At 49.4% G+C, this 26,376-nt stretch overlaps 1 protein-coding gene and 2 long non-coding RNA genes across 4 annotated transcripts; 2 read left to right on the plus strand and 1 right to left on the minus strand.

Annotated features, from left to right (window-relative positions):
- The first annotated feature begins 2,504 nt into the window (after nt 1–2,504).
- On the plus strand, nt 2,505–5,316 carry CRYAA (crystallin alpha A). Its single transcript, XM_065675703.1, has 3 exons — nt 2,505–2,696; nt 3,581–3,703; nt 4,771–5,316. The coding sequence occupies exons 1-3, from the start codon at nt 2,508–2,510 to the stop codon at nt 4,978–4,980; spliced, it is 522 nt and encodes a 173-aa protein (XP_065531775.1). The 5' UTR covers nt 2,505–2,507; the 3' UTR covers nt 4,981–5,316.
- Nucleotides 5,317–9,324: 4,008 nt separating this feature from the next.
- On the plus strand, nt 9,325–17,354 carry LOC136013329 (uncharacterized). 2 transcript variants are annotated; one of them, XR_010612225.1, is made up of 3 exons: nt 9,325–9,395; nt 9,488–9,629; nt 12,633–17,354. It is a non-coding gene; the product is annotated as an uncharacterized LOC136013329 (long non-coding RNA). The 2 variants fall into 2 exon arrangements; XR_010612224.1 differs by having other exon boundaries at nt 9,357–9,629.
- LOC136013328 (uncharacterized) lies at nt 11,293–14,551 on the minus strand. The gene is made up of 2 exons (XR_010612223.1): nt 14,268–14,551; nt 11,293–11,810 (listed from the first exon to the last, which is right to left on the minus strand). It is a non-coding gene; the product is annotated as an uncharacterized LOC136013328 (long non-coding RNA).
- Nucleotides 17,355–26,376: the final 9,022 nt, after the last annotated feature.

Genomic DNA, 26,376 nt, shown 5'->3' on the forward strand with positions numbered 1-26,376 from the left:
TCCAGTGAATGGCTTGGGATTTGAACCTGTTCCTGTATTTCTCCTTTCATTCTGCATATATCAGGTCACTGCTGCCATTTGGTCAAATACAAGTTTGCAGGTCTCTGGTACTGGGTGTCTGAGACGAGATTTTCTTCTTTCCTGGATGCAAAGACCCAACTCTCATAGAGCTCCTGAAGGAAAACCTTGGCAGTGCTTTATGAATCTTGTTTGCTTTCCCTTCATTTTCTCAAGCAAAATGACAGATTTGGGCCAATGGAACTCAATGGGAGGTTAGGCCTGTCTGTTGTGGTTTTTCCCTCCATATCTTAAGGAGGGATTGATCTCATTTTGGCATTTGATTTTAGAAAAGCCTTCATGCCCAAGAGCTGTGGCCAGACCTCAAGACCTTTTCTTGCTGGAACTAGGTAGGGTTGAACCTAAACTCTTGTCTGTGTGCTCAGTGGTCTATGCTGCCTTTTTGGGTGTCTTTCTGCTCAACTTCTGCTTTCTGTGAAGGGAAGCCTCTATAATGTGATTTTCTGATTCCCATTTTTCCTTGCTTGCCTCCATGCACTGTGTGGGGAGGGGTCATGAGTGGAAGTGAGGGCCAAGGACATCCCAAGACCATGTGGCACCTAGATCCTTAGGGCAGCAAGGAGGGTGCACAGTGAGCTTATGTCCATGGACTTCAGGAGAGCAGGCTTTGGCCTCTTCAGGTCTGCTTGGTAGAGTAACATGGGAAAAAGCCCTGGAGGGAAGAAGAGCCCAAGAAAGCTGGTCAATATTAAAGCATCACCTCCTCCAAGCTGAGAGATGGTGTATCCTGAACAAAGAGGAAATCAGGCAAAAATGCCAGGAGACCCATGTGGATGAACAAGGAGCTTCTGGACAAACTCAAACACAAAAAGGAAGCCTACAGAGATTGGCAGAAAAGACAGGTAGCCTGGGGGAATAAAAGAAATTGTCTGAGCAGCCAGGGATCAGGTTAGGAAAGGTAAAGCTCTGACATAAGTAAATCCGGCTAGGAATGTCAGGGGCAACAAGAAAAGCTTCTATTGGTGATAAAAGAAAGACTAGGGAAAATGTGGGCCCTCTCTGGAAGGAAACGAGAGACGTGGTTACCTGGGACACGGAGAAGGCTGAGGTACTCAAAGACTTTATTGCCTCTGTCTTCACTGGCAAGAGCTCCAGCCACACTGCCCAAGTCACGGAAGGCAAAGACAGGGACTGGGAGAATGAGGAACCACCCAATGTAGAATATCAGGTTTGAGAACGTATAAGGAACTTGAAGGTGTGCAAGTCCATGGAACCTGGTGAGATGCACCTGCAGGTCCTGGGGAAACTGATGGATCAAGGCTGAGAAAGCTGGGCTTCTTCATCCTGTAGAAGAGAAGGCTCCAGGAAGACCTTAGAGCAGCTTCCAGTGCTTAAAGGGGCTGACAAGAAATCTGGAGAAGGGCTTTTTACAAGGGCATGTAGGAACAGGACAAGGGGAATGGCTTTAAACTGAAAGATTTACGTTAGACATTAGGAAGGAATTTCTCCCTGTGAGGGTGCTGAGGCACTGGCACAGGGTGCCCAGAGAAGCTGTGGCTGCCCCATCCCTGGCAGTGTTCAAGGCCAGGTTGGAGGGAGCTTTGAGCAACTTGGTCTAGTGGAAGGTGTTCCAGCCCGTGGCAGGTTGGTTGGAACTGAGTGAGCTTTAAGGTCCCTTCCAGCCCAAGCCATTCTATGATTCTGTGAAATCAAAACAGGGAAATTCTCAAGGGCAGCTTTGGGACTGCTGTTACTGTCAGTGACCAAACTTGGTTTTTCTTCTTTCTTTTGGCAAAGTATTTGTTTGCAAAAAGTTTCTGTTTTGTCAAACCCCTGTTCATGCTCTGCATCGTGCATCAATCCCACTTCCTGCCAGCCTTGCCAGGATCCCTGCGCCAGGCGTGTCAGACCCCTCTCAAGTGGTGGAGACACTTCATAACTTGTCACAAAAAGAGTTTCCCTTTCTTCAGCTTGAATCAACCCTTTTTTCTCAGTTGGAATAAAGCTGTGTCATTTATTTGGAAGAGACTTTGTGTCTCTTATTCAATGAGGGGCAGAACCAAAAGCAAGCTAACAAAAAGCCAAGGGTGGGTTACAAAGACCCACAGAGCAGACCTCCTTCACAAGCATCCTTGAGATGCCCACCGGGGTGTCCTGTTTAGCTGTTTGATCCCATAGAGGACCTGCCAGTACCCCTGGGCACCCTGTGTCTCACAGCCTGCTGCCTGGCATCATCCCTTCGGGAGATCTGGCACAGATTCTAACCAGACTGTCATTTCCAGGTCAGTCTCCGCATTTCTGCTGACCATGTTGCCTCCATCATGAGATCATGTCTTTCCAGAGAAATCCCGCTAATGCCTTCATTCTGCGAGACCGGTATATATAGGGGGAGCTTCCCTAGGGATGCACTGTGCAGTCCAGCCAAGGCATCGCTATCTCCTCAGCGTCTGCACAGCCCCCACTGCTCTCCCCTTGCAGCAGCAGCAAGCATGGACATTACCATCCAGCACCCCTGGTTCAAGCGTGCTCTGGGACCCCTCATTCCAAGCCGTTTGTTCGACCAGTTTTTCGGAGAGGGTCTCCTCGAGTATGACCTCCTGCCTTTGTTCTCTTCCACTATCAGCCCCTACTACAGGCAGTCCCTCTTCCGCAGTGTGCTGGAGTCGGGCATTTCAGAGGTAAGGGCCCTTTGACTTCCTCTCCTCCTTCCTCAACCTACTCATGCCTCCATCTGCTCCTCCCCACCCGTGGCTTGCTGGCAGAAGCTGGTGGCTATAGCCTTGCTTTGCGATGCAAAGGGGCAAGGAGAACCTCCAGCCCCGCACCAAGCACCAAGACCGCTCTTGGGCACAGAGGGAAACCCTTGCCAGGGAGGAGGCTTCCCTTTAAGAAACAGAAACCATTTTGGCTCCTGATGATTGTTTCTGCCACAGAAAAGGCTACCTTTGCTGCCCACCGGCTGGCTGTATGGCAAGGCAGTAGCTAGGCTGCTCCTGGAGTAAGTGCCCTCGAAGGCAGCTTGGCATGGGAGAGGACCCCAATGAGCCAGAGCTTCCTGCAGATCCTTCCTCTGCCTCAGGAGCTGGTTTTGCAAGCCCAGGCTGGAGCAGTTCTCTGAAGGCAGCGTGTAGGAGTAGCGTGTAGCCATGAGGGCTGTGATCCGAACCTCAGGGACTGGTGCATTCTCTCACTGGTTTCCTTCTAGAGCTAAAATCACAAAGAAACTATAAATTGCAGAAAGGACAAAACGCGTGCTGTCAGCAAATATCACCGGTTTTAATTCCCCCTCTCTGCTGAGTATAAATGCCTGGTGCATCTGGCAGGTTGCTGTGTGCAAAGGAGCCCCTGGTGCAAGAATAGTGGTGAGAAGTGATGCCTCTCCCCAGAGCAGTAGCAGTGGTGCAGATGCCCAGTGTCTCTGAGTCCCTGCGATGTGAAGGAGACCCCTGCTGAGGCCTGTAGTAACAGAAGGAGAAACCTTGCCGCTGCCAGACCATCTCCATCTTTTAAGCTCCCTCTATGCTTATAGCTTGGATCTTTCTGTCTAACAATGTTCTTTCAGGTGAGGTCTGACCGGGACAAGTTTACAATCATGCTAGATGTAAAACACTTCTCCCCTGAAGACCTGAGTGTGAAGATTATCGATGACTTTGTGGAAATCCATGGCAAACACAGCGAAAGACAGGTAAGTGGAAGTGATGATAATGGTGGAGCAACTGGGGAGCTGAACTCCATTTTCTTTCTTCCCAACAGTCCTCAGCTGAAGGAAAAAAAAAGGAGTTATTTATCAATTGTCATTATTGGCATGGCCTGTTTCCATAGAGCCCCAACCTGAGAACTGACAATACCGAGCTAATCCGCTCCTCTTTTGTTTATTTTCAATCATCATCTTCCATAACCATCAGATGACGAGGTCCATTGTTCACTAATAACACTGGACCAGACAAAGAGCATCATCTGGCGCTGCTCAAGCACGGCTGAGTTTTTATAAGCCAGAATTGTTAGTGAAAACAGAGTTTTCATATGCTGATCTGCGAGAGAAAGCAAGACCAAACAAAACCAAAGAAAAACAACCAAGTGCCTCAGGCTTGGAAACTTTTGACACGTATGTCATGGAAATATCTGTGGGGGTCGAAAAGTGAATTATACCAGCAGGGATTTAATTATTCTCATGCATTTTTTTGGCCAGACAAAGCTCTAGCCTGGAAAAAGTATGTATTTTTTAATATAGTTATTTTTTTTCCAGGGAAAGAGAGCAGCCACTTTTACAGCTGACTTAAAAAAAAACCCAAACATTTCTCATTCTTTTGGCCAAAATAAAAGGGGGCCAGGACTGTGTACTTTGGCTGATACACCTCTTCTGGCTAGTAAGGCAATACATGGGCCCAGGGGTGTGCATTGCTTTTACCTCTGCAGAACCCCAGACTTTCTCTCCAAGCATCCTTTGAAATTGGAGGCTGCGTTAGGGGCCCCATCAAAAACAGACCCCAATCTATAACATGGCCAAAATCAGATCCTGCTGTTCTGCTCAGCTCTTGCAGCTTCAGGGGCATTGCAGGAGACACCTCCCCTGCAAACCTGTGAAACAGAGTAAGAGCAGAAATGTACCTGGTGATGCCTGTGGTTCAGTGTCTTGGTGCCAGGGTGAATGTGGACCCCTGTCCAGTGGAGCTGCAGGACCAGGCAGTGAAGCACAGCGTGGTGCTGCGGGGTTTCTGACAAGCTTTCTCCCGTTTCCCCACTGCCTCTCAGGATGACCATGGCTACATCTCCCGTGAATTTCACCGCCGGTACCGCCTGCCCGCCAACGTGGACCAGGCTGCCATCACCTGCTCCCTGTCCAACGACGGCATGCTGACCTTCTCTGGCCCCAAGGTCCCTTCCAACATGGATGCCAGCCACAGCGAGAGGCCCATCCCTGTGTCCCGGGAGGAGAAGCCCACCTCCGCGCCTTCCTCCTAAGCCCGCCTGCCGCTGTGGTATGCAGGCTGCCACTGTCTGCAGGTCTCATTCCCAGAGCCATTGCATAGATACCAGTGAATATCAGAGGGGTTTATTTTGTTGGTTACCCCTTATCCTTTGTTTCTTTTATTTTCGCCCCCCCCCCCCTTTCCCTTGGATGGGACGAGGGGCTGGGTGAGCAGCTGGTGGACTTTGAAGCTTAACCTGCGAGCTGTGCTGTGGGGGATGGCATGGATGGCGCGTGCTGCCACGCTGTTATACTTGCTGAGAGGGTCTTTGTCCGGTGCTGTAGTCCATAACCATCACCAGGTAGGAGGGAGTGCACAAGTAACACAGGCTCATGGTGCACCAGGTCTTGAAGCGAGGCTTGGGGCAGGGGAAAAGCCCTGCGAGCTTGCTCTACCCCGCGCAGAGTTAAACTGCTTGCTCTTAAAAGAAAGCAAAGGAGCCAAGCCCCGCACCTGGGATCCTGTGTACATGTGATGAATGTGCCACGAGTTCCTTGCAACTGCAGGAGAAATAATACCTTATTTTCAGGGGTTGCAGTGTACATTTTTCCCCAGCAAAGTGTTTAAGTGTATCTCTTCACACCACTACCCTGTCATTTCCCTTGGGGGAACTGACAGAAGGACAAGCACGTCTTTCCACCGTCTTAGTAGGCTCCTGGGGGAGAGAGGGGGGCTCACCGCTGTGCAGAGGCTTCACATCCCCAGCAAGCTCTCCCCAGCCTGTGCGTAACACACCGTGTCCCTCGCTCCTGCTGTAATCCTAGGGTAGGTCCACCTCTTCCACTGGTATCTGGCACTCAACCTGCCCCAGTGGCGGTCAATAAAGAGATATAGGAAACATGCAATTGGCTCTGGGGGTTTCATTTGTTCCTTTCTAAGGCTTTTGAAGGTGGTGCCTATCACTGTTTGGAGGATACGCTTTGCACCACTGGAAGTACATTTTGTGATGATGACTTGCTCTTTCTTTCGTGTTCCTGTTATCCTTCATGCAGGCAAAACAAAAGGATCAAAAAAGGAACAAAGTTCAACAGCCCAACAGCCACACCATTTCTTCAGTTCATTGTGTCAGTAAAGATGGCAATGCAAAACTCGCTTGCGTGACACAGTGTGAAGGATTTAATCTGAAATGAATGATTATAACTGTTTAATGGCAGGACGGGTAGGGCATAGGTAGTAGCTCACCTGCAATTGCCACACATGAAATCCATGGCTTCCAAGCTTGCACAGGTGTGAGCATTCAAGACTGAAGGTTTCAGCACTCATGCTTGACTCAAACAACTTTCTATGCAGATGGAAATCCAGGGTGTTTAGGAAAAACATAGCATCAGTAATAACCCCAAATCCACATAATTAACCCCATCGATAGAATCAGCTTGGTCAGTGAGTGCTTGTCCTCTCAGTAAAGACCTTCACATCCAAGTGCCACAATGTAAGGTGCAGCTATTGAGGTCCGCCTTGGCGCGTAAGTACAGAAGGTCACTGTTTCCCCAGGAACAGACACAAGTTTGTCTCAATGAACACGTCTCTGGGTACTCCTGGATCAAAACAAGGCAGGGCAACAACAAAACAAGCACTTCCTTCCCAGGAAAAAGCACACATCCATGCTGGAGAGGAGAGCTGGAGAAAGAGTATTTGCTCTGCCATAGGGAAAAATACATCAACCTCCTTCTGTTTGCTGCTGATCAGCTGTGGAAAAGAGAGAAAACAGATGCAGGGTGTGGGTTTAAATATTAATATGAGCCATAAACACAGAAGCTTTGGGCCTATTTAAAATTAAAGAGCACTTCCTTCCACCACATCTAGGCCAAAACCCAGGAAGGAGTGGGAGTCAGGAGCAAGGATGTTATCCATTGTCCAGAGAAAGTGAATGTGCCCCAGGGCTCCTGTCCCTGCCTAAACCCCTTGAGGCCAGGGGTGCTGAGAGCCTTACTGGGACCAACATCACAGCATCTGTGGCAGAGCCTGCAGGGAGCAGGGTGGCTGGCGGAGAGCCATGGAGAGGCGCAAGGATGCAGGAGGGGGGGAATGCTGCAGAAGCAGGGGCGAGAGGGAAAGGAGGGACTTTACTGACCGGTAATTAGAAAGCAAGGAATCCCCTCAACGTCTGACACTTTTAAAACCTATTTTTTATAGAGATTAATTTTTGGCAATCCCAAAGCTTTCTACCAAAAAATTGCAGGCTGTTGCATTTTCATCTCCAGGGGACAGGTCTGAATGTGTGTGTTTTGGGAAAGGGCAATTTCGTACCGGGAGGGAGCTTTCTTGACTCCCCACCGTGCGCTGAGGAAAAAAACCCAAACCCAGCCCCAAACATTTAGCCCCTACTGAAACCTCTCAGAGACGTAAAAATAGGGAAATACATTTCTAGTGTGATGTGTGCAGACCTATAGGTGTCTGAGCAGTGTGTGTGTGTCTGTCCCATTAAATCACATTGGAACCATTTTGGGGCCCCTTTTTCCTTCTGGGTGGCAGAAAGTGAAAGTTTTGATGGCAGGAAATCAGGGCAGGTTTGGGGCAAGCCAGGAGCTGTGCAGAGGGGGCAGCAGCTCTTGCAATGCAGTGGGTGCTGAAGGACCCATGAGCCCCTTTCTTCTGGGGTGAATCCTGGGGATACCAGCCCTTGACTGTCTCACTGCTCTGAGCAGGGCTGATTTTAAAGCCCTTTGCAATGCATCAGCTAATTGAAAACATGAGTGGCTGCTGAAAGCCTCCTTGCAAGGACACACAGGATGGCTGGTGGTGGTTTGTGTCACCAAATGTGCCACTAAAGGCTCCCCTGCTCCCGGGCCCAGAGCCCCCCCAACCCGAAGGGATTCGTTTGCGACAGAAGAGCTTGAGCATGGGCATAATAGCAGCTCCCTGCTTACTATCACCTATGTGTCACTCAAAGTATTTCACATTTCTCACCCTGAAGTATTCCCTGTCTGGAACTGGTGCACTCCTCAATCTCTTCCATGCACTTGGCTCTGCAAAAATTATTGTCTCTCTTTAATTTTAATTTAAAGGAAGTCTTGTCATTCATAGCCTATGATCACGGCTTCAAGGAGTTCTTCACCACAGCTTTCTACACAAATTCGCCTGTTTGTTAATAAGGTGTTGGTAACACTCTTCAGTGAGTAACATTTCTTAGAAGTTCTTTGGTTAGGAGCTCAGTTGATTACTTTATTGTGGAGAGGAAGAGAGTGGAGGGCCCTGCTCACAGGGCACTGACGGCACCTTCCAGCATCAGGGCAGATTGGTGTAGGCTGGTCTGCAACCGGAGGTTTTTGCTGAGGACTTATTGCACTGTGGTTTGTGCGCCCTGCTGTCCATTTCCACTCAGAGCGCTAACCCTGCTTGTCTACAGCAGAGCAGGAATGGCTTTACCTTCCCCTCCTTGAGAAATTAAGGGCTTCTGAGGGGGATGCATCAGACAGTCGTCCAGGGCCATGCATCCTCCTCCTACGAACTCCCCGTCCTCACACAGCCCCCAGTGACCCCATGGTGGTGGCAGTGATGTGGGGAACAGCAGCAGCTCCTAGTGCTGTACCTGCCCCCTTCCCTCCATGGCATTGCGCTGCTTGGGCAGGGTGCATCACCTCTGCTAGATCCCCTTTCCTCCAAGAAAAAGCTGGGAGCAGCGGCTGGCATGTTGCGACCTGCAGGCTGCCAGCCAGGAAGCTGTCCCTGGCTTCTGCCCATGGGAAAGGAAGGGAGTTCCTGTCAAAGCCGTGTCCCCGCAGGGTGACAGCCTTTCCCAAGGGCTCCTTTTGCCCATCGCTGCTTTCGGCATCTCCTCGGGGCACAAGGCAAGCAGGCACACAGACCCAACGAGGGCTGCACAGCTCTGGTATTTCTGGTTTCTGGCTGACACGCAAGTCAGCCAGAGCCACACAAAGATCAGGAGCAGTGTGAAAGCTTTCCAGGGTTTCCCCCCTTTTTTTTTCCTTTAAAGCAAATTCTGTTACATGCAGCCACTGTCACCCCTCATCTCCTTGTCGCTGTCATCAAGATTTGGCCTCTGCCGTACAGGTCTCTACAATATGAGGTCAGAAAAGCAGTAACTGCCTCTGTTGGCAACAAAAAGGGCTCCAAACACATCCAAAGCACCCCAGCATTCTCTCAAAAGCATGCAACACATGCTGGGCACACCGCAGCGGTTTATTGCTTTAGTGTTGGGCACGTGGATTTGGGAGATGCCACAGCCAGGTGACTGCGGTGGCATGGGCTCTGCCCCCACTAACCCGGACTTTGTCCCTCCGGTGTGACCTCTTGTCAGGATTGGCTTGGAAAGCCACCAGCCCACGTGAGGAGAGCAGGTGACTGCCGAGTCCCGCGTTTCCCAGCTCCTGATTCAGCTGCGGGGCTTTTCCCAGGGGAATTGCAGCCGGGTCCGTACACAGCCCACGCAGCAGTGCAGGAGCCAGGGTACGTGGCTGCGCTTAACTTGCAATTAACTGGCACTTTTAAGGAAAAATGTGAGGTTGAGACATGACACCGATGTTTGTGGCGTATCTTAGAGTACAGCTCATGCAGGATAAAAATGAAATCCCAGGGGCTGGGGCAAGATGACGGAGTGATGCAAGCCAACCAAAACCCAGAGGACTTGTCCGTGCCCCCAAGGCCATACTCCAGCTGTCGTGTAGAGATCTACCATGCACGGTGAGGGCCCTGAACTCTTCAGGGAATGTTCCTTCTGCTTGGGAGGGGTAGGCTCAGCCCAGCCTGGAGAAGCTGCCCTGCCTCTGCAGGGATGCTGGCAGCTGGGCTCAGCAAAGCCTGGTACTACTGAGGAAATCCCTGTCAGCTGCCCCACATCACCCCGTGGCTCTGCCCGACGTCCTGCTTGGCTTGCCCTTTCCCAGCCCATGTCTGCCCAGAGATCTGTGGGGGAAGGATGCCATTGGGCACTGCTCTAAATCGGGGTCAGGGTGTGGGACACACGTCATTGCCCACTGCCTACAGATGGTGAGGCCGCATCTGGAATATTGCGTCCAGTTCTGGGCCCCTCTGTTCAAGAAGGACAGGGAATTGCTTGAAGGAGTCCAGCGCAGAGCCACAAAGATGATTAAGGGAGTGGAACATCTCCCTTATGAGGAGAGGCTGAGGGAGCTGGGTCTCTTTAGCTTGCAAAAGAGGAGACTGAGGGGTGACCTCATCAATGTTTACAAATATGTGAAGGGTAGGTGTCAGGATGATGGAGCTAGGCTTTTTTCAGTGATATCCAGTGATAGGACAAGGGGCAATGGGTGTAAACTGGAGCATAGGAAGTTCCACGTTAACATCAGGAAGAACTTCTTTACTGTAAGAGTGACAGAGCACTGGAACAGGCTGCCCAGGGGGGTTGTGGAGTCTCCTACACTGGAGATATTCAAGGCCCGCCTGGACAAGTTCCTGTGTGATGTACTGTAGGTTACCCTGCTCTTGCAGGGGGGTTGGACTAGATGATCTTTTTAGGTCCCTTCCAGCCCTTGGGATTCTGTGATTCTGTGATTCTGTCTGGCAGGGTGGCTGCCACCTCCAGTGTGCTGTGGAGCACAGAGCTGTAGGAAATGTATCTCCTTGGCTGGGAAGGCACAGAAGATGATGGGGGCTTGAGCACAGGAGCAGTGCTCCCTGCTGTGACTGTGCCCTGCTCTCAAAGCACAGCACTACCTAAACTGCAGTGACTGTGATGAGGAGCTTCAAGGGGCATGTCAATTGGCTGCTTTGAGGTCATGGGAGAGATACAAATACCCCTGGGGTGTAGGCAGAGGCTGGTCTGCAAGGCCCTGGGGAACAGCACAGGGACTCTCCTCCTTAATGCACTCATTGTTTCCAGAATGCACTGTCATATTTCACTGGAGCTATTTTGGAATGGTTACTTGGGCTATGTAAGAGTTCAGAGGTAGGGAGGCTCTGTGTGGGATAGGTTGAACATGTGGACCTCTCGAGAAGCTGGTAGACAGGGGTTTCTGCTGGGGGTGACAACTCAGCCTTATTGCACCGTGGTTTGCATGCCCTGCTGTCCATCTCCACTCAGAATGCTAACCCTGCTTGTCCACAGCATGCCACTGCATGGGGTGGATTGGCATGTCCCAGGGGAGCCAGTGACCTAGCTGGCAGTCAGGTCCTTGTTGGGGGAAAGGGAATTTCCGTGCTTTGCTTGCAGCGCTTTCTCTGTGAAGCGTTCACAGTTGGTTGATCATTTCATTAGCCTCCGATCAGGGGAAAAGGCACGCAGCTTAATCTAGACCCTCTGCTCTGCCTTTAAGGTCACCAGTGTAGTGAAGATCTGAACACATATGTATTTCAGCATATACAAAATTGCATATCCAATGCAACATTTGCACACATAGTTTTATTTCTTTGATTTCCTTTGACAAGAGGAAATGGCCTCAAGCTGTGCCAGGGGAGGTTTAGATTGGATATTAGGAGCAATTTCTTCACAGAGAGGGTGCTCAGGCATTGGAACAGGCTGCCCAGGGAAGTGGTGGAATCACCATCCCTGGGGGTGTTCAAAATGCTTGTAGATGAGTCCCTCAGTGACATGGTTTAGTGGTGGACTTGGCAGTCCTGGGGTAACAGTTGGACTTGATGAGCTTAAAGGTCTTTTCCAACCTAAATGACTCTATGATTCTGTGCCTCAAATGCTGTGCTCAGACAAGCCGTACCAAAGCATTTTTACATACTCACGCAACCATCCCTGCTTTCTTGCGAAGAACCGGCTCTGGCCTTGCACCTCCTTTCGGCTGGTGCTTCTCTTCCCCGGCCCCGGCCCCGCTCCCCTCCGATGCCGTAGCCTTGATCCGGAGCGCCGGGAGGTGGCAGCAGCTCCTCGTCTTTGGGACCGAGTGTCCTCCCCTGAGTGGAAGAAACCACCCGATCGAAAGGTCACGCTCGCTGTTTTGCTGAGCATCTCCTGTGTGTTCCTCCGGAGAAATTTCCCCCCGTCCCCTGATTTGTTTTTCTTTTCAAGTTAATTTTATTTTTCTTCCCCCCCCCTCCCCCAGCAGCAATTATTCCCGTTTTCTTTTCCCCCTTCCCTCCAACAACGTGCCCAGGAGGAAGCAGAGCAGCACCATTCATTGTCCGTGCTCTCAGTTTTCCACCCACTCCGGCTGATGTCAGCCCCTCCCCGCAGGACTCAATGCACCGCTGCCTGCCCAGCTTGCTAATTGCAATGGGCTTTTGGCTCCTTTTCACTGGGGAAGCTGCTTGGAGCTGAAGCCTCACTCCCACCTTTGGCAGCCCTTTTCCTCCCTGTTGAGCCATCCCCATGCTGAGCTGTGGATGGATGATGCCTAGATGATGGGACATACAGGGCCACCCTCCCACCGACTGACCTGGGGTGGAAACAAGGTGGAGCTGAGGGGGGAAATGCCCCCCAAAGTGTTTTCTCTCCCAACATGCAAGCCATTAGGAATCTCTGGTCAAATGGGTCCCATTTAGTCCACCCTGATCCCTTGCATGAGACTGAGATGCCTGGATGAGGTCTCACAATGGAGCAGTATTTGGCTCCAGGAGTATTTTTATTGAGATAAGTCACCAGGTGCCTGTCGCCAGTGCTCAGAGGTGAGCTAGGGAGATGTTCGAAAGGAGCCTGCTTCATGGCTTTCAGTGCCCACTAAGGAAGGTCTGGGATTTAATTTCCTGCTTTTTTTGTTGTTGTTTGTTTTTACTTAGGAGAAATATTTGGGATGTCTAGCCTTGTCTACGCCGGCTTCGCTGGAAGGCTCCTTGGGCATTTCAGAGGATTTGTACTCTCACACACTGTAAACAAAGCGTGTCAAATCCTTCCCAAAGATGCTGATTTTCCAAAGCATTATTTAAGAGCCTGACCTTTCTTCTCCAATAATTTATGAACTACTTCCAAACAGTCCACAAAACAGTAATGCAAAAAGCCTGATTTATTTATGTGCTTCAGTGGGCCATAGGGGTAAGAAACGCTATACATATCTTTGTTTCAACCCCTTGGTATGTCATTATTTCCCTGTGAGGTTCACGACTCCAGAATATATGACCGTGTCCATGGGACTGAATCCAGGAAGGCCAACAGGCTCGTTCAGCCTCTAGCATTTTGGCTTCCCCTGATGATTTCTGCTGCTTATTGATTTTCGACATGTCACCTCAAAGTCTCACCTGAATTTAATGCAAAACAAATACCCTGTCACATCAACACAGGGAAAATGGAATACAATGAACTCAATTAGCAATGGCAGAGTGATTCAGTGGAGTCTGGGAAGGGATTTTGTAAAGAAAAGCGATGGTTCACCGTCTGATAGGCAGTAGTTTCTCCAGCAGTACACACAGTAGTGAGTGAGTTATAAGCCTGCCAGGCTGGCTTTTCTCCTCCAGGCACTACCAATGCCTATCATTTTAACTTGTTAAGAAAGGGAGCATGAAGTAAGAGAGATGTAGACTCCGGTGCATGGAAGACCCAAACAAGAAAGGGTACCGATGGGTGAACTGGTGAAGTTGGCTATAACAAAGATTTTCGTCTTCCTCAGAAAAAGTAGCTCAGCCGTACTCCACCTTCTTCCCTGGGGAGCAGACAGATAACTTGGAGACAAATTCTCCGGCTACAGTAGTAAGTATAGATCAACTGGTTTATGGCTCAGTAACACAAACTTAAAGAACCCCAACGAGCACAACAGAGGCTATATGTGCATCTTTCATCTGGTTCCTCCCTTGAGAAGATGCAATACAGAAGCCACTCCAGCATCTGAATTACTTGCAAATGCTCTCCAGCAGAGCATAGCAGAGATCAGCGTGTGATCATTGTGCAGCTGGGCTGTACTGCTCTCCCTCCCTGCAGCTGATGCTCTGAGTCTGCTGCGATGAGGGTTTCACTGTCCTTTAAGCTTCTCATTCAAATCTGTGCCTGGCAAACTGCAGAAGGTAGCCTCACTGTGTGATTTGCATATTTAGGTCATTAACCAAGCAGCTGAAAATGCATTCATTTAACTGAAAGATTAAAAAAAGCCCAACAATCCAGCCCACAAGCAAAAACCCAAGGCAGCAGAATCTGACAGCATTTTACCTGTACATTTCAGAGTAAGACAGCACGAATGGAAGGGAAAACGCATATCCATAGCATTTGTGGTTTTGTTTGCACAGGCCTTTCATTGCCAGCCGTTGCAGGAAGGGTTTGTATGCAGGGATGCTTTGGTGAAAGGGAGTCAGTCTGAGGCGAACAGTTACTGTGGCAGAAACCGCTTTCTTTCCCCATGGCCCTCCAGTGCTCAGAACACAGAGGGGTTACTCACTGCTTGTTTGCACCACAGAAAAAGTCCTCCCATAAATCAGATGTGAACTCACGTTTTTCAGGCATCTGAGGTGAAATGCTCTTGGAAGAGAACCAGACACCGAGGTCTCCAGCATATTTTGCTGTAGCTGCAATGTCTCAGGACACAGCCAGGTCAATGGGTTGTAGACGGAGGGAATATTTCTCATTGTATCCGCTGGCAGAGCTGGAAAACTCAGAGGAGGTTTGGAGCACCAAAGCCAATCTACAAGTCAGTGAGGGCTTTGAGAGATGAGCTTTGACCATGGCTGTTATGGTGGGTTAGACATTACCACCTTCCACTGCTGTGCCCTCTGGTCTGCAGTGCTTACAGGGTAGTGCATGGGGGACCAGCAGGGACAGAGAGATTTGCCAAAATTTCCCTTTACAATGCCCACTCTGCAGCCCTTCCATGGGTCCACAGGCGCTGTCAGCACTCGGGTAACACAAGGTGTCTGCCAGTGAGTGGGACTGCGCAACAGCAGGAAAAATCTGGCTAATCCCTTCTGTGATAAGGTCAGTTCTCTGATAAATCTGAAGGAAAGAGAAGGTGGAAGTCTGGAAAATGCAGACTGGTATGATACAGTTCAACTGCATTACTTCTTGCTGTAAGATAAGAATGAAAATTAAGCATCATTTTTTATACTGAAAAGTGCTCTGTAGATGTACAATAAACAGGTGCTGGAGAGAAAGCTCTTCTTGTACATGGGGCTGCTTTAAACCTGGATGCTCGGAGTACAGAAACTGCATGAAGTGCTTGGGTGGGTCTGTGCAGGGAGATTACAGGAGCTCAAGCAGCTGCATGAGCCCTGCACTGGCAGAGTTGAGCTGGGAGAGGGAATCGTTGATCCCCTTGACAGTAGGAACCAAAGCTTAAGCGTGACAAGATTGGAGAAGCCAGTGGAGGGGCAGAAAAGGCGCTGCACGAACAAGTGCATAGGCAGGAAGGGGGCTCCTAGCAGCTGTGTTTTCTTTTCAAGGGTGAGCCTGCGAGTTAGCGCTTCCCAAGGGCACCCAGGAAGATACCAGAGATGGGGACAGCTCTTTGGTTACCAGCACCCTGGAGGATACTAATTAAAATGACTAACTGAGCTGAAGTCCTTCCATTAGAACCAATGGGGCACTGGCACCGATGCCTGCCAGTGATTCTTATGGGGGTTTGCCAGGCCCATGTGAACATCTGTGCCTGTAGGATGGCTTTCATGGTATTTTGGACCTGATGGTGGGTGCCCTTGGGAAAGCGTGTGTGTTGTTACTCTTGTTATAGGCAGCTTTTCGTCAGCACCTGCTCATGTGGAGTGGGCAAAATTCAGACACATCCCAGTGGGCAGAAAAAGCTCCTGGGGAAAGTCCCTGTATCTAGGAATTCAAGAGACTCCCTGGGAAAGCCCCCGGCTATCCCCAGCACCAGGTGGTGAAGAGGCCTCAAGCGAGGAGACAAAGTTGTGCATAGGTGGAAACTCCCCTACCCACCCCAGAGGAAGGGTCCAGAGCCTGTCTTTGGGCTGGGCTTGTAGGTGAGGATACAGTAATGCTGCCTGGGGTATTAGCTGGGCTCCTGCAGAGAGCACAAAGAGAAGTAGCAACAACTGCCTTTGATTTATTTGTTATTCCATGCTATGTGCTCTACAGCAAAGCACCAACTTTCCCTGCTCCACAGAAGCGGAGGGCTTTTTCTATTGGGTTCCCTTTGAATCTTTTTTCTGGCCACTGTCTTCCCCCGAAGGCCACTGCCTTTTGATCCACACATCAGCCCCTGGAACTGCCCCTCGTCCAAACTGCAGAGCCTTTCTGGCTTCAGCTCTCACTCTGCCTCTGCATCGCCTCCCTTCTGCCCTCCAGCAGCTTGCTCCTGCTCATCTCTGGTATTGATTCCCAAAGCTGCACCCCTGGAGCAACAGCTCTGCAGGATGAATTTGGCAGCAGCGTTTGCCAAAGACTAGAGCCTTTCTTTGAGCTGGGGAGGAAAGATGGCAAGCAATGAACGGACACATCTGGTATGCATAATGGAAAGTATGGATCTGTATGTTGTATACATGCAGTGGGAATGCCAAAGAAGTAATTGAGATAGCATGTATGTACCTAGATGCATATGCAATGTGTTTTCACTCTGTTGGCGGCAACCAGCATTGCAGGGTTGTGTCTCCATGGTCTTGCCCCCTTCTTGCCCACAAAGGACTCAAATTCTCCCCAGCCATGACTGCTTTGTGCCTGTGCAGCAGATCATTCACAAAACGCTGCCAAGTCCAGGAGGCAAGGCTAGCTCTGGTCATCTACCTGCCCTTGTGCAGAGCCCACCATGCATTCCTTGCAATGAGCACTCTGTCAGACCAAAGCTCACACGAAAGCCTGCTGCAAGTGCAGCCTAGGCTCCAGTTGTCTGTGCATGGGGTTAATGCTATACCCGTGGTGGTATACCTGCCAGGGCAGAGGCACGGCAATGCAGACCATCTGGAAAGCAGAAAGCCTTCCCTCCAGGAATGTATGGAGTGAAGTTTTATGGAAGCCATGGAAAATGTGAGGATGGTGAATAACCCTGCAGACAGTGTTTATTGGTTTATTAAAGCCTCTTGGTTTATTAAAGCCTCTAATACAGAAGAAATAGGTCCAGGTTGCAACTGGAAACCAAGAACCGTATCACCTCTAGGAAGAAGAGGGCCATTTTGATATGCCTGGCAGATTTAAATTGTACTTGCTGTTGACCGTTAAACATACAAGGCACCTGGCTCTTCATTTTTCCTGCACCTTAGAGACGCCATTTCTCTGTCAAAAGAATAAGGAATTTCCCCCGTTTCTTTCCCCTCACCAAGCCGCTGGACCCAGCCAGTTCTCAGGATGTGTCCCTGCTGAAGAGTGACAAAGCCGTGTTGTTTTTCAGCTGAGGAAAGAGCAAAGGCTGCACCTTCCCCAGGTGCCAGGCTTCTGGCCTCAGTCAAGGTACCACTTTGCCTCTGTTTGTGTGGACACAGTGACACCACCACGCCAAGAGGACTGTGGGAGCCAGCAGGCACGAGTAATGAGGCCAAGCCTTGCAAAATGCCAGAGCCTCTATTCAGAGCTTCTGCTTTTCAGCTAAAATCCACTGCTGAAAATAAAATCCAAAGGATGGCCCTGTTTGAGTACTTGGTGTGCCCATGGTGCATGACAAAGGGGTTATTTATTGCCAGCATGCTGAGAATAGGATATTACAGGGAGAGGGAGGGTGGTAAAGCCTATTCCCGAGCAAGCTGGGACTTTTCAGCACATGTTACTGAGGTAACCACTGCAAGCGCACACACCAGAGATGTCAGGAGTCATCAAGGTCTTTCTTCTGTAACACTTCCAAGGAGCGTCCTTCCCGAGCCCACAAACTTACTGGCTGCCACCGTCACGCTGGCTGGAGTTCAGCTCTCCCCTCGGACCCTGGCTGTACATTTACTGTGCTTGCAGGCGGCTCTTGCTTGGCAACAGAGCTCTCCTGTGCTTAGATGAGGCCAGCAGTAATGTGAGATTTCCCTCGCTCGTCCTGTAAGGGTCAGAGCCACGGGCAAAAATCAGAAGGTGGCTGCACATCGGTAGGGCAGGTAAACTGGAGCCTGCCCAGGCCTGTCCTACCAGTGCACTTAGGAACGCTGGTGGGGAAGTGACTGCCTGGGTCACCCCATCCCGTTCCCTGCTGTTATGAGCACCACATAAAAGCCTGTCCTGCCCAGCACAATTCACAGAACATTTTCTTCCCATGCCTTAATGCACCCTAGACCACAAAGCACTTCCTGACCATCCTTGAGCCAATTTAGATCAATAGGGCAAAAGATCAAAAGCCACAAACTCTGCTGTGCCAGAGGGGGATGGCAGGAGATCTCAAGGACCTTGCCAGCTTGGCAGGAGAAGGATGCTCACAAGATTAAAATGCAGGGAGAAGTCTGCAGAGGACGAATCCTAGGAATCCTGCTCTCAGGTTGCTCACACTTGTAAGAAGCTTATAGGAAGAGTGGGGAAGCTCAAACTGCATGTATGATGTGCAGCTGAGAAAAGACTTGGGATCAGGTTGTGAATGGCAAGCCCCACCAACCGTGCATTTTGCACTCCTATTGCTTGCTCTTTTCTGGGCTGCAGAGATAGGATTCAGGTCACGTAACTTCAGAGGTCTATGGAGTAGACATCTTAGCGTGAGCTCACTGTCCTCTTCTTCCTGGGTAGATAATGGATAGAAATAGCCGCTCCATGGGCACACTCCATCTAACCCATGTTAGCCATCTCCATCATAAAGTCAGGTATTGCTCTCAGAATGGGCTATATCCATTGACTAGGGAGCAAGCTCCAAAGAAGATATTTAATTGTAAGTCACCTGAGAAGAAGGATCTTGTCCAAAACACCCACCTTGTGCTCAGGAAGAACTGAGTTTAGAGGACCTGCTGGAGGACTGGGCTGGAGCATACTTTGTTTCTCCTATTCTCCCTTGAATCTTTTCCATGGACTGGGTGAGAGCTGGGGTCTCCCTCTTCATAGCATCCTGGAGCTCAGTTGACAGTTGTGCCCAAGCACAGCCTCATGTGGGGCCTATGTGGCAGCAGAGAATGGGACAGAAATGTGAAGATTGGTATGAAAGGTGAATGAACAGGAATATTGATATGCAAGGCTCCCAAAGCAGTAATGGGCAGGAGGGGGACAGGAGGGATGGCAGTTTTAGCTGGCACCTGGGCTGGCAGGTCTTTGAGAAGTACATCTATAGGGGCAGGTTCTCTGAACACCCAGATGAGGAGACAAAGGACTCAAGAGGCAAAGAGCTCAGGAGGCAAAAATCCTGATGACTCATGGAGAGGTGTGGTAGGATGGAGAGACCCATCTTTGTCAGCTCCTGATGAGTGAAAAATAGCGTATCTGAACCTGGACAGTGTCATTCAGGAGACCTGGAGAGGACTGGGTAGCCAATGTTCCTGGTCCTCTGTGCCAGCACGAGGAATCCCGGCCAGATCAGGAGGATGCACACTTCCCAGTGCTTAGAGTTACGTGAGTAACAGTGTAAGGGAGTGACATTCATTTTGTTTTTAAAAAAATCCCTCTTCTCCTCTTATCAGGTCTGGCACTGAGTTTTGTTGAGTTTTTATTCATACTGCAGCATTATTTCCTACAGCAGAGAAACAAGTCTGGACTTCGAGACGGGGCTGGACTCATTCTTCTGATCATGAAAGGTCTCAAAGCAACCTGGTGGATTTGGAATTATAACCCCCACTGTGTTACCTCTGTCAGAGTCTGAGGTTACCCTGTGCTTTCCAAGTGGAAGATTGGATCAGGTTTGCTTGAGACTTGGCCTTGTCTACTGAAAGATCTGTGAACCTTCACAAACCTTCGGTTTTGTCTCACTTGTTTCATAGGCTTATGGTGAAGTACAAGAAATTCACTGCTGCATTGGTGCACATAGTCATGCACAGTGCAACGTTTTCAAGCATGAATCTTGAATGATTGTGTCATTGTGGAACTGCTGTACGGCCTCTTTGTGTTTCTTATCCATACGGAGAGCCTGTCTGTGGGTTTCCAGTTTTTGCTTGAATCTCTTTTTCCTTTAAAGTTTAAAGCACAGATTTCCATAGGAAAGGCACCTTCCTCTTTGGGCAGAGGCTGGCTCACCATTTTCTAAGGGATGACCTGAACACAAACCCACAGTTTCCCATGGTAGAAAAGAGCAGGGATCTGTGGGAAACTGGATTAGACCGCAGTCCTCTGTAAGGAATCAAACAGCAGATTGGAAGCTGAGGGCGATGCAGCTGAACACACGACTGGGACCCCATGTGCATGGAGAGTTTTGTCCAGGGGAGCACATGAAATGCTTGTGCTCTGGATCCTGCCACTTCCAACATATAGGACGACTCCAAGTATCTCCTAGGTATGCAGTCAATGCCAGAGCACAGGAATTAATTGCTCCCTGGCAGTATACTTAACCAGCATGTCCTTGGCCAGGATCGGTCATTTTCAAAGTCCTACTGAAAGGCATCTGCAAAGGTTTCAGATGCTCTTAGCTTCTGATGGGGCATTTGCACGCTGGTAAAAACAAAGCCAGCATAATGTATGCTCAACACATATTCCCTGGACAAAGTTTCTGTTTCAGTGGTCTATTAAAATCCTTCCCTATTCAGCTGCACACCTTTAACATTACAGTGATGCCGTATTTTAAACAGCATTCCCCATATGGGGTTATATTGGACCTCCAAGTTTCTGAGTATCCCCCAAGCATTTCTTAAGTTTTTAACACACACACACGCACACACACACTTTAGAACTGGAGAAAAGTGGCCCGGAGTGATCAGTAGCAGACCAGCTGAACCAATTAGGCCTTCGGTTCAACACAGCCTTTTTGTGCGAAGGCCAGGCGCAAAGATGGTTTTGCAAAATCTCACTAAACACGAACACAAAGCAGTGGGATTAGTCTGCAGCACGTTCACCTCAGCCGCCACATGGTGCAAGGATCAAAGACTTTACACACATCTCAGTCACACCTGGAAACAAGCTTAGAAGGAGATGAGTCTTGGTTCTGTAGAGCCTGAAAAACCAGAGGGCTGTTTGACTGGGGCTGTGTTTACCCAGCTGATGCTAAGACCTGGAAGGAGGCAGGTGGACTCTTTGGGCCACCTGTAGATGTGGTGAAAAACATTGTGGCTTTGTGCCTCCCCCAGAAGCCAGAGATGCTTCTTGAGATGTTGCTTTAATTCCCTCAAATGACTTTGGCAGACATTGGTCAAATGACTTAAAATGAGGTAGGATACCCTCCCTAAGGGGCTGTGTTTAAATGGTGGGCAGCCTGAATGTGGTGGCAAAGAATCAACAGATAAGCAGGGAAGAGAAAGGTGGGTTAGACTGTTTAGTTTAGAGGAGACCAGAGGCACAGTCTGGGTTTAGATGTGTTTGTACACACATGGGAAGAATCTATATTGCTGTTAAAATAGGAATTGCTGCTCTGTCAGGACATTATCACATTGGCTCTGGAGAAGTGAAGCTGCGTACTGCAATAGGCTTGGGAGGTTTATTCCATGGCTTGCAGATGGGGGACTATTGACACAAACCTCGAATTGGTAACTCTTTCAGAAAATTGCCATTATGAGAAGACTCATTAGAGAGAATATTCTCATTTCCCTTCTGGCAGCAAGACTGTCAACTGAAATAAACAGTAGGATGCTTTTACTGATAGGAAAAGATATATTCCTGTGTTGTAATCTAAAGGGATAAAATACATTTGTTTTTCAAAGCAGCGCAGGTCATTTATCAGCAATGTGACTTTAGCATAGCAAGATTTCATTCAGTGTGTTTCCATAGCACAGCCTTAGGTCTTGATGGGAGTCTTACAGTGGACAGGCTGAAGCTTTCATTTCAATTTTGAGCCATGCTCTGGAAGAGTCCCAAACTTCAGGTCTAGTTGCTAACCCCAGAGTCCCTTAGTTCCTTAGCCTTACCAAAGGGTTGGCACATGAAGGTTAAGTACTCCTGAGGTGATAATCATGTGAGTCTGGCCCAGATTTAAGAAAACTCTCTAGTTCTTAGGAAAGGAATATTACCTTGGGTCAAGCCAGGCAAAAGGGCCATAACTGTTTCCGGCTGAGACAACGTGAAATGCAAGGGGCACGTGCCAAGTCACCATGCCCGTTGCCTGTGTTTTGTACAGTTTTGGTTGCTGCAGTCTTAAAATGAGGGTGTTTACTTCTCAGTGGCATAAGTCATCTTTGCCAATGGGATTTTGGAGAGACTTTAGAGGACTAAAGCTTCTCCCTTGGCCAGCAATCCCTTCTGGCTGGCTTTGGTCCAGGACAACTCTTTTCTTGTCCCAGTTAGAAAATTACGTTGCCCTAAGGGGAGAGATGTTTTCACTGCCTTCCTCACGCTGTGGTGCCCTGGGAGCACACGTGGTGAGATAACACTGTGTTCACAGTAAAAGTATGCCCCTAATTCCCGGTACTGCAAATCTGTGACAACTCACCAGTGAGTGCGTGATCTCTGGGAAGGAAAAGCTGCACTGACCCCAGCCTGGGAGCACGAGCCCAGCTCCTGTCACCAGCCATTGAAAGCTGGGAGCAGCTATTGCTTCTTAAGCCACCCATGCAGGGAGGACCTGGGTCCCTGGGGACCCACTGCTGGCTGTTTCCACTCCTGGTCCTCCAGGCTTGGTACTGCTGGGGTCTGCCAGCACAGCCACGGGTGGTTGCCTGTTGACTACCTCCTTCTTGCTCGGGAAGGGCTGCAGTACATGGCCACGGGTGAGTGCTGAGCAAACCGTGCTGCTGTCGCTTTGTGTTTGACATGGGTCACTTAATCCAGGTGTTTATGGGCACAAATATCACGTGGGAAAGCCCGGAGATTCCTCTGGCTCAAGGTCACAGGCAAGATCAGCTCAGTTAAGGTCAGTGAGTTTAAGCACACTAAGAGCAGGGCTTGTCTTTTCTCTGAAGAAGGGCTGTCGTGGTTTAACCCCAGCTGGCAACTAAGTCCCACACAGCCGCTTGCTCACGTTTCCCCAGTGGGATGGGGGAGACAATTGCAAGGGTAAAAGTGAGAACACTCGTGGGTTGAGATAAAGACAGTTTGTAATAGCTAAAGCAAAAGGTGCGCATGCAGGCAAAGCAAACTAAGGAATTCATTCACCATGTCCCATGGGCAGGCAGATGTTCAATCATATCCAGGAGATATGTGACAGGTACTTGGGAAGACAAACGCCGTCACTCTGGACTTCTCCCTTTCCTACTTCCCCCAGCTTTACATGCTGCGCATGACCCCATATGATATGGGATACCCCTTGGGTCAGCTGTCCTGACTGTGTTCCCTCCCAGCTCTTTGAGCATCCCCAGCCCTCACTGGTGGGATGCTGTGAGGAGCAGGAAAGGCCTTGGCTCTGTGTAAGCAACTGCTCTGCAGCGACTAAAACATCCCAGTGTTATCAACACCGTTTCCTTCACAAATCTAAAACAGCCTGTACCAGCTGCTATTGGGAGAATTAACCCTACCGCAGCCGAAAACAGCACAAGGGTGAAAGTTACAATAAGACAATTAAAACCACTTGTGCTCAGAAAGATTCAGGCTCCTTATTCCTCACCAAAATCAAAGTAGGCAGAACAGATGTGTTTGGGATTCCCAAGTCACCCCACATGAAGCACACTTTGGCATGATTGCAAGTGGAGGCTGGTAGCCCCAATCAAAACCCAGCTCCCAGTATGAAGCCAAGGACAGGCCACCTTCTGCTGCAGGCGTCTGCCACGTGGCTCTGCAGTCACGGTGCAGACTGGGTGCACGCATGCTGCTGGAGCGGGGCCAGACCCCCAAGCCCCAGGGCTCTGCCATGGCCTCTGCCTACCCTTTGCTAAGGCAAACCTTTGAGGTAACATGGGGAAGCAGCTTTGCTTGGATAGATGTAAAGGTCCTTGGGATTTGGCTTCCTTGAGAGACAGACAGATATTCCTTTTAATATTGTTTCTACCCAGGACCCTTTTACTTGTTTAAAGAAGGTATTGGAAACAAATGAGGGTTCCTGCTTTGCTTCAACTAGCTGACACATCTCATCCTCTCTCATCCTCCCCAGGGAACTGTGCTGGCCCTCCTGCAGTGAGCTGGGCTGTGGCCTCTTTCCCAGCTGTGCTTTTAACTGAGGCCACAACTCACTGGAAGACTTTATAAGGAGTCCCATAAAGAATAGATCAAAACAACAGAACTGGACTGAAAATTAACTACTTTTCCACCTGTTGAAAGTTAAAACTCCCACAAGCACCCCCTTTAATTAATCAGTCTGTTTTCTGTCTGCTTTTGACCCTCACCTGGTTTGTTTAAAATTAAAATACAGGCAAGTGTTTTGATTATCTATTGTTGAGAAACCATTAATTTGAGGAAATGTTTGCAGTGGAAGGAAGTTTAAGTCAAGTAAGATTTAATCTTTGGAATAGCACTGGGAGCAGTGAGGGCACCTGCAGGGCCGGGGGTGTGGGACGTGGTGGCCATGACACCCTCCCCTGCCTCTGGGGTGAGCTTCGCCCTGATCCAAGGAGGCAGCAGGAGGGGAAGGGAATACCCAGTTATCCGTGCTTGCCAACGAGCCTGAAACCCCATGGAGAAAGATCCCTTTCTAGCTTATTTGGGGTCATTGTTCTGGTCAAAGAGAGAACAGGGAGACAAGAATGAAAGTGGCCCCTGCTCCACACCTTTATACAGGGTAGAGGCATTTTCTGATTTGCAAAAGGTTTTGACACGAGCTGTGTTTCCCCAGCGGGTTTCTGAAAGCAACTGATTCCTCACATTTTCTCTGCTAGTGTCTGACACGTGGTGATACTACATCCAGATGGCAAACACTGCAGTGAGAGGTATGATCGGAACCAGGGGTTTTGGTCCACCTCATCAGTATAATGATGGCAGAGGTCATTTGGGTAGCTCGAGCCTGAGTCAGATGCTGCCACCATCCTCAGTGGTTAGGGATATTCAGATCCACACAACAGCACCATCTTCAAAACTCATCTCCTTGTCTTGAGACAGACTCATCCTTCCCAAAACCCAGATTTCTAGCTCTGTAGTACCTGGGGTGACAAAAAGCAGGCAGGAATTACCCTCTAATTCTTTCTCAACTTGTAGCCCAGCATAGATGAAATAAAATAATAGTAATGGTAATAGTATAAAAAATGTTATAAACAACAATAATAGAGATGAGGGGGAAAATCAATCTCTCTAACCTGAGAAATGCAGTTCCTGCCTAAACCAATCTGAAGTCTTGTTTATGGAAAACTTTGTCAACATACCTGTTAGTTTAAGTGCTCCAGTGCTAACAGGAATGGAGTGGGAAAAACAAGCAAGGGAGCAGGGCAGAGCAGGAGCTGAAGTGACAGCAAAGACTGAAGTATTTTAATGTACCTCAACAGCCCTGACACCCCTGCCTGCCCGAAGGACACCGTTACTAATGGGTTGGGTGGCATGCTGCAGCAGGTCCTGGACTCGGGCTCTCAGCCCAGGGGAGCAGCAAGAATCCATCTCCTGGGAGAAACCCCATGTCCACCCGAAAGTGGGAGTGACACAAGTGCAGGGCTGAGCAGCTCAGCCAGGTGAACAGGAGGGGTCAACTGGGGGGCAGGAGGGACAACAAGGAGGGAATGGGTGCTCCCAAGCCAGAGGAAGCTGAGGAACAGCTCTGTGACAAGGTGATATATGAGGGCTGAGCCTGGCTCAGCCCATCGCACTGACCGCTGGAGCTGAGCAGGACTGGTTGCTGGTATCTGGCCTTCATATGCTAGAAGCTCCTGAAAGACATAGGTGGGGCCCAGAAGAAACACACATCTGCAGCACTGCAGTTGCCATCACTCCCAGGTGTAGCTTTTCCCACTCTTGTGTCACTGGCCCTATTTATCTGTGTGCTCTGCTCAGTGCTAATGGCAGGAGGGGAAAAGGACCCCCCCCGCGCTCCATTCCTCCTGGAAAAATCTCCTTTCCTGACCGTGGCCTTGGTAGAAATGTTCAGGCTGAGTTGAGGAGCAGGAACCCTCTTTTCGAAGTCTCCCAGAAAAAGCAAATGTCACAGCCTTCCTAATACCCATTTTACACAGGTTCCCTCCTTTCCTCCCTCTCCCAGCTATAATTAGTGCTCAGTGCAGACACAGAAAGACTCTCCAGAGAAATTCTTGTGCAATCCACAGATTTCTACCTGGGCTGATTGCTCAAGTTGGCTATTAGCATCACACCTGCTTGAAGCGCCGACGCTGCCAAATTAGATGGAAAAACATGCAAATGCCACATAGCTTTCTGGCAAATTAGCGTGCTTCCTGCACAAAGGTGAAGATTGCTTGGAGGGGGAGAAGTACTAATGTTTGGTTAATTATCGGAGTAAGCAAATTAGGAGAGAGGATGACTAAAAAAAGTGTGCAAGTATCAATCCTATCGCACAGACTAACTGCATAAAGATGGCACAAAGAGCAGCTCTTCTGTACGGCCATCGGTACCCGTGAGGAGGCTGCTTACATCCCAGCTGGCTAAAGAGACTGTTTTCATTTTCTGCTTTAATAAACAAAAGGGGAGCTTTGGCTGTTCCTGGTGGAAAGAGAGGAGTGAGACTCCAGTGATAACGCACTGAAGTGATGCTAATAGAAAGATGGCAACATCTATGCTTGCTTGAGTAACCGCAAACTTCAGCCCTTTGAGTGTGTATCTTAAACA

The sequence above is a fragment of the Lathamus discolor genome, chromosome 4 (genome assembly GCF_037157495.1).
Source record: "Lathamus discolor isolate bLatDis1 chromosome 4, bLatDis1.hap1, whole genome shotgun sequence".
Taxonomy (NCBI): Eukaryota; Metazoa; Chordata; class Aves; order Psittaciformes; family Psittacidae; genus Lathamus; species Lathamus discolor.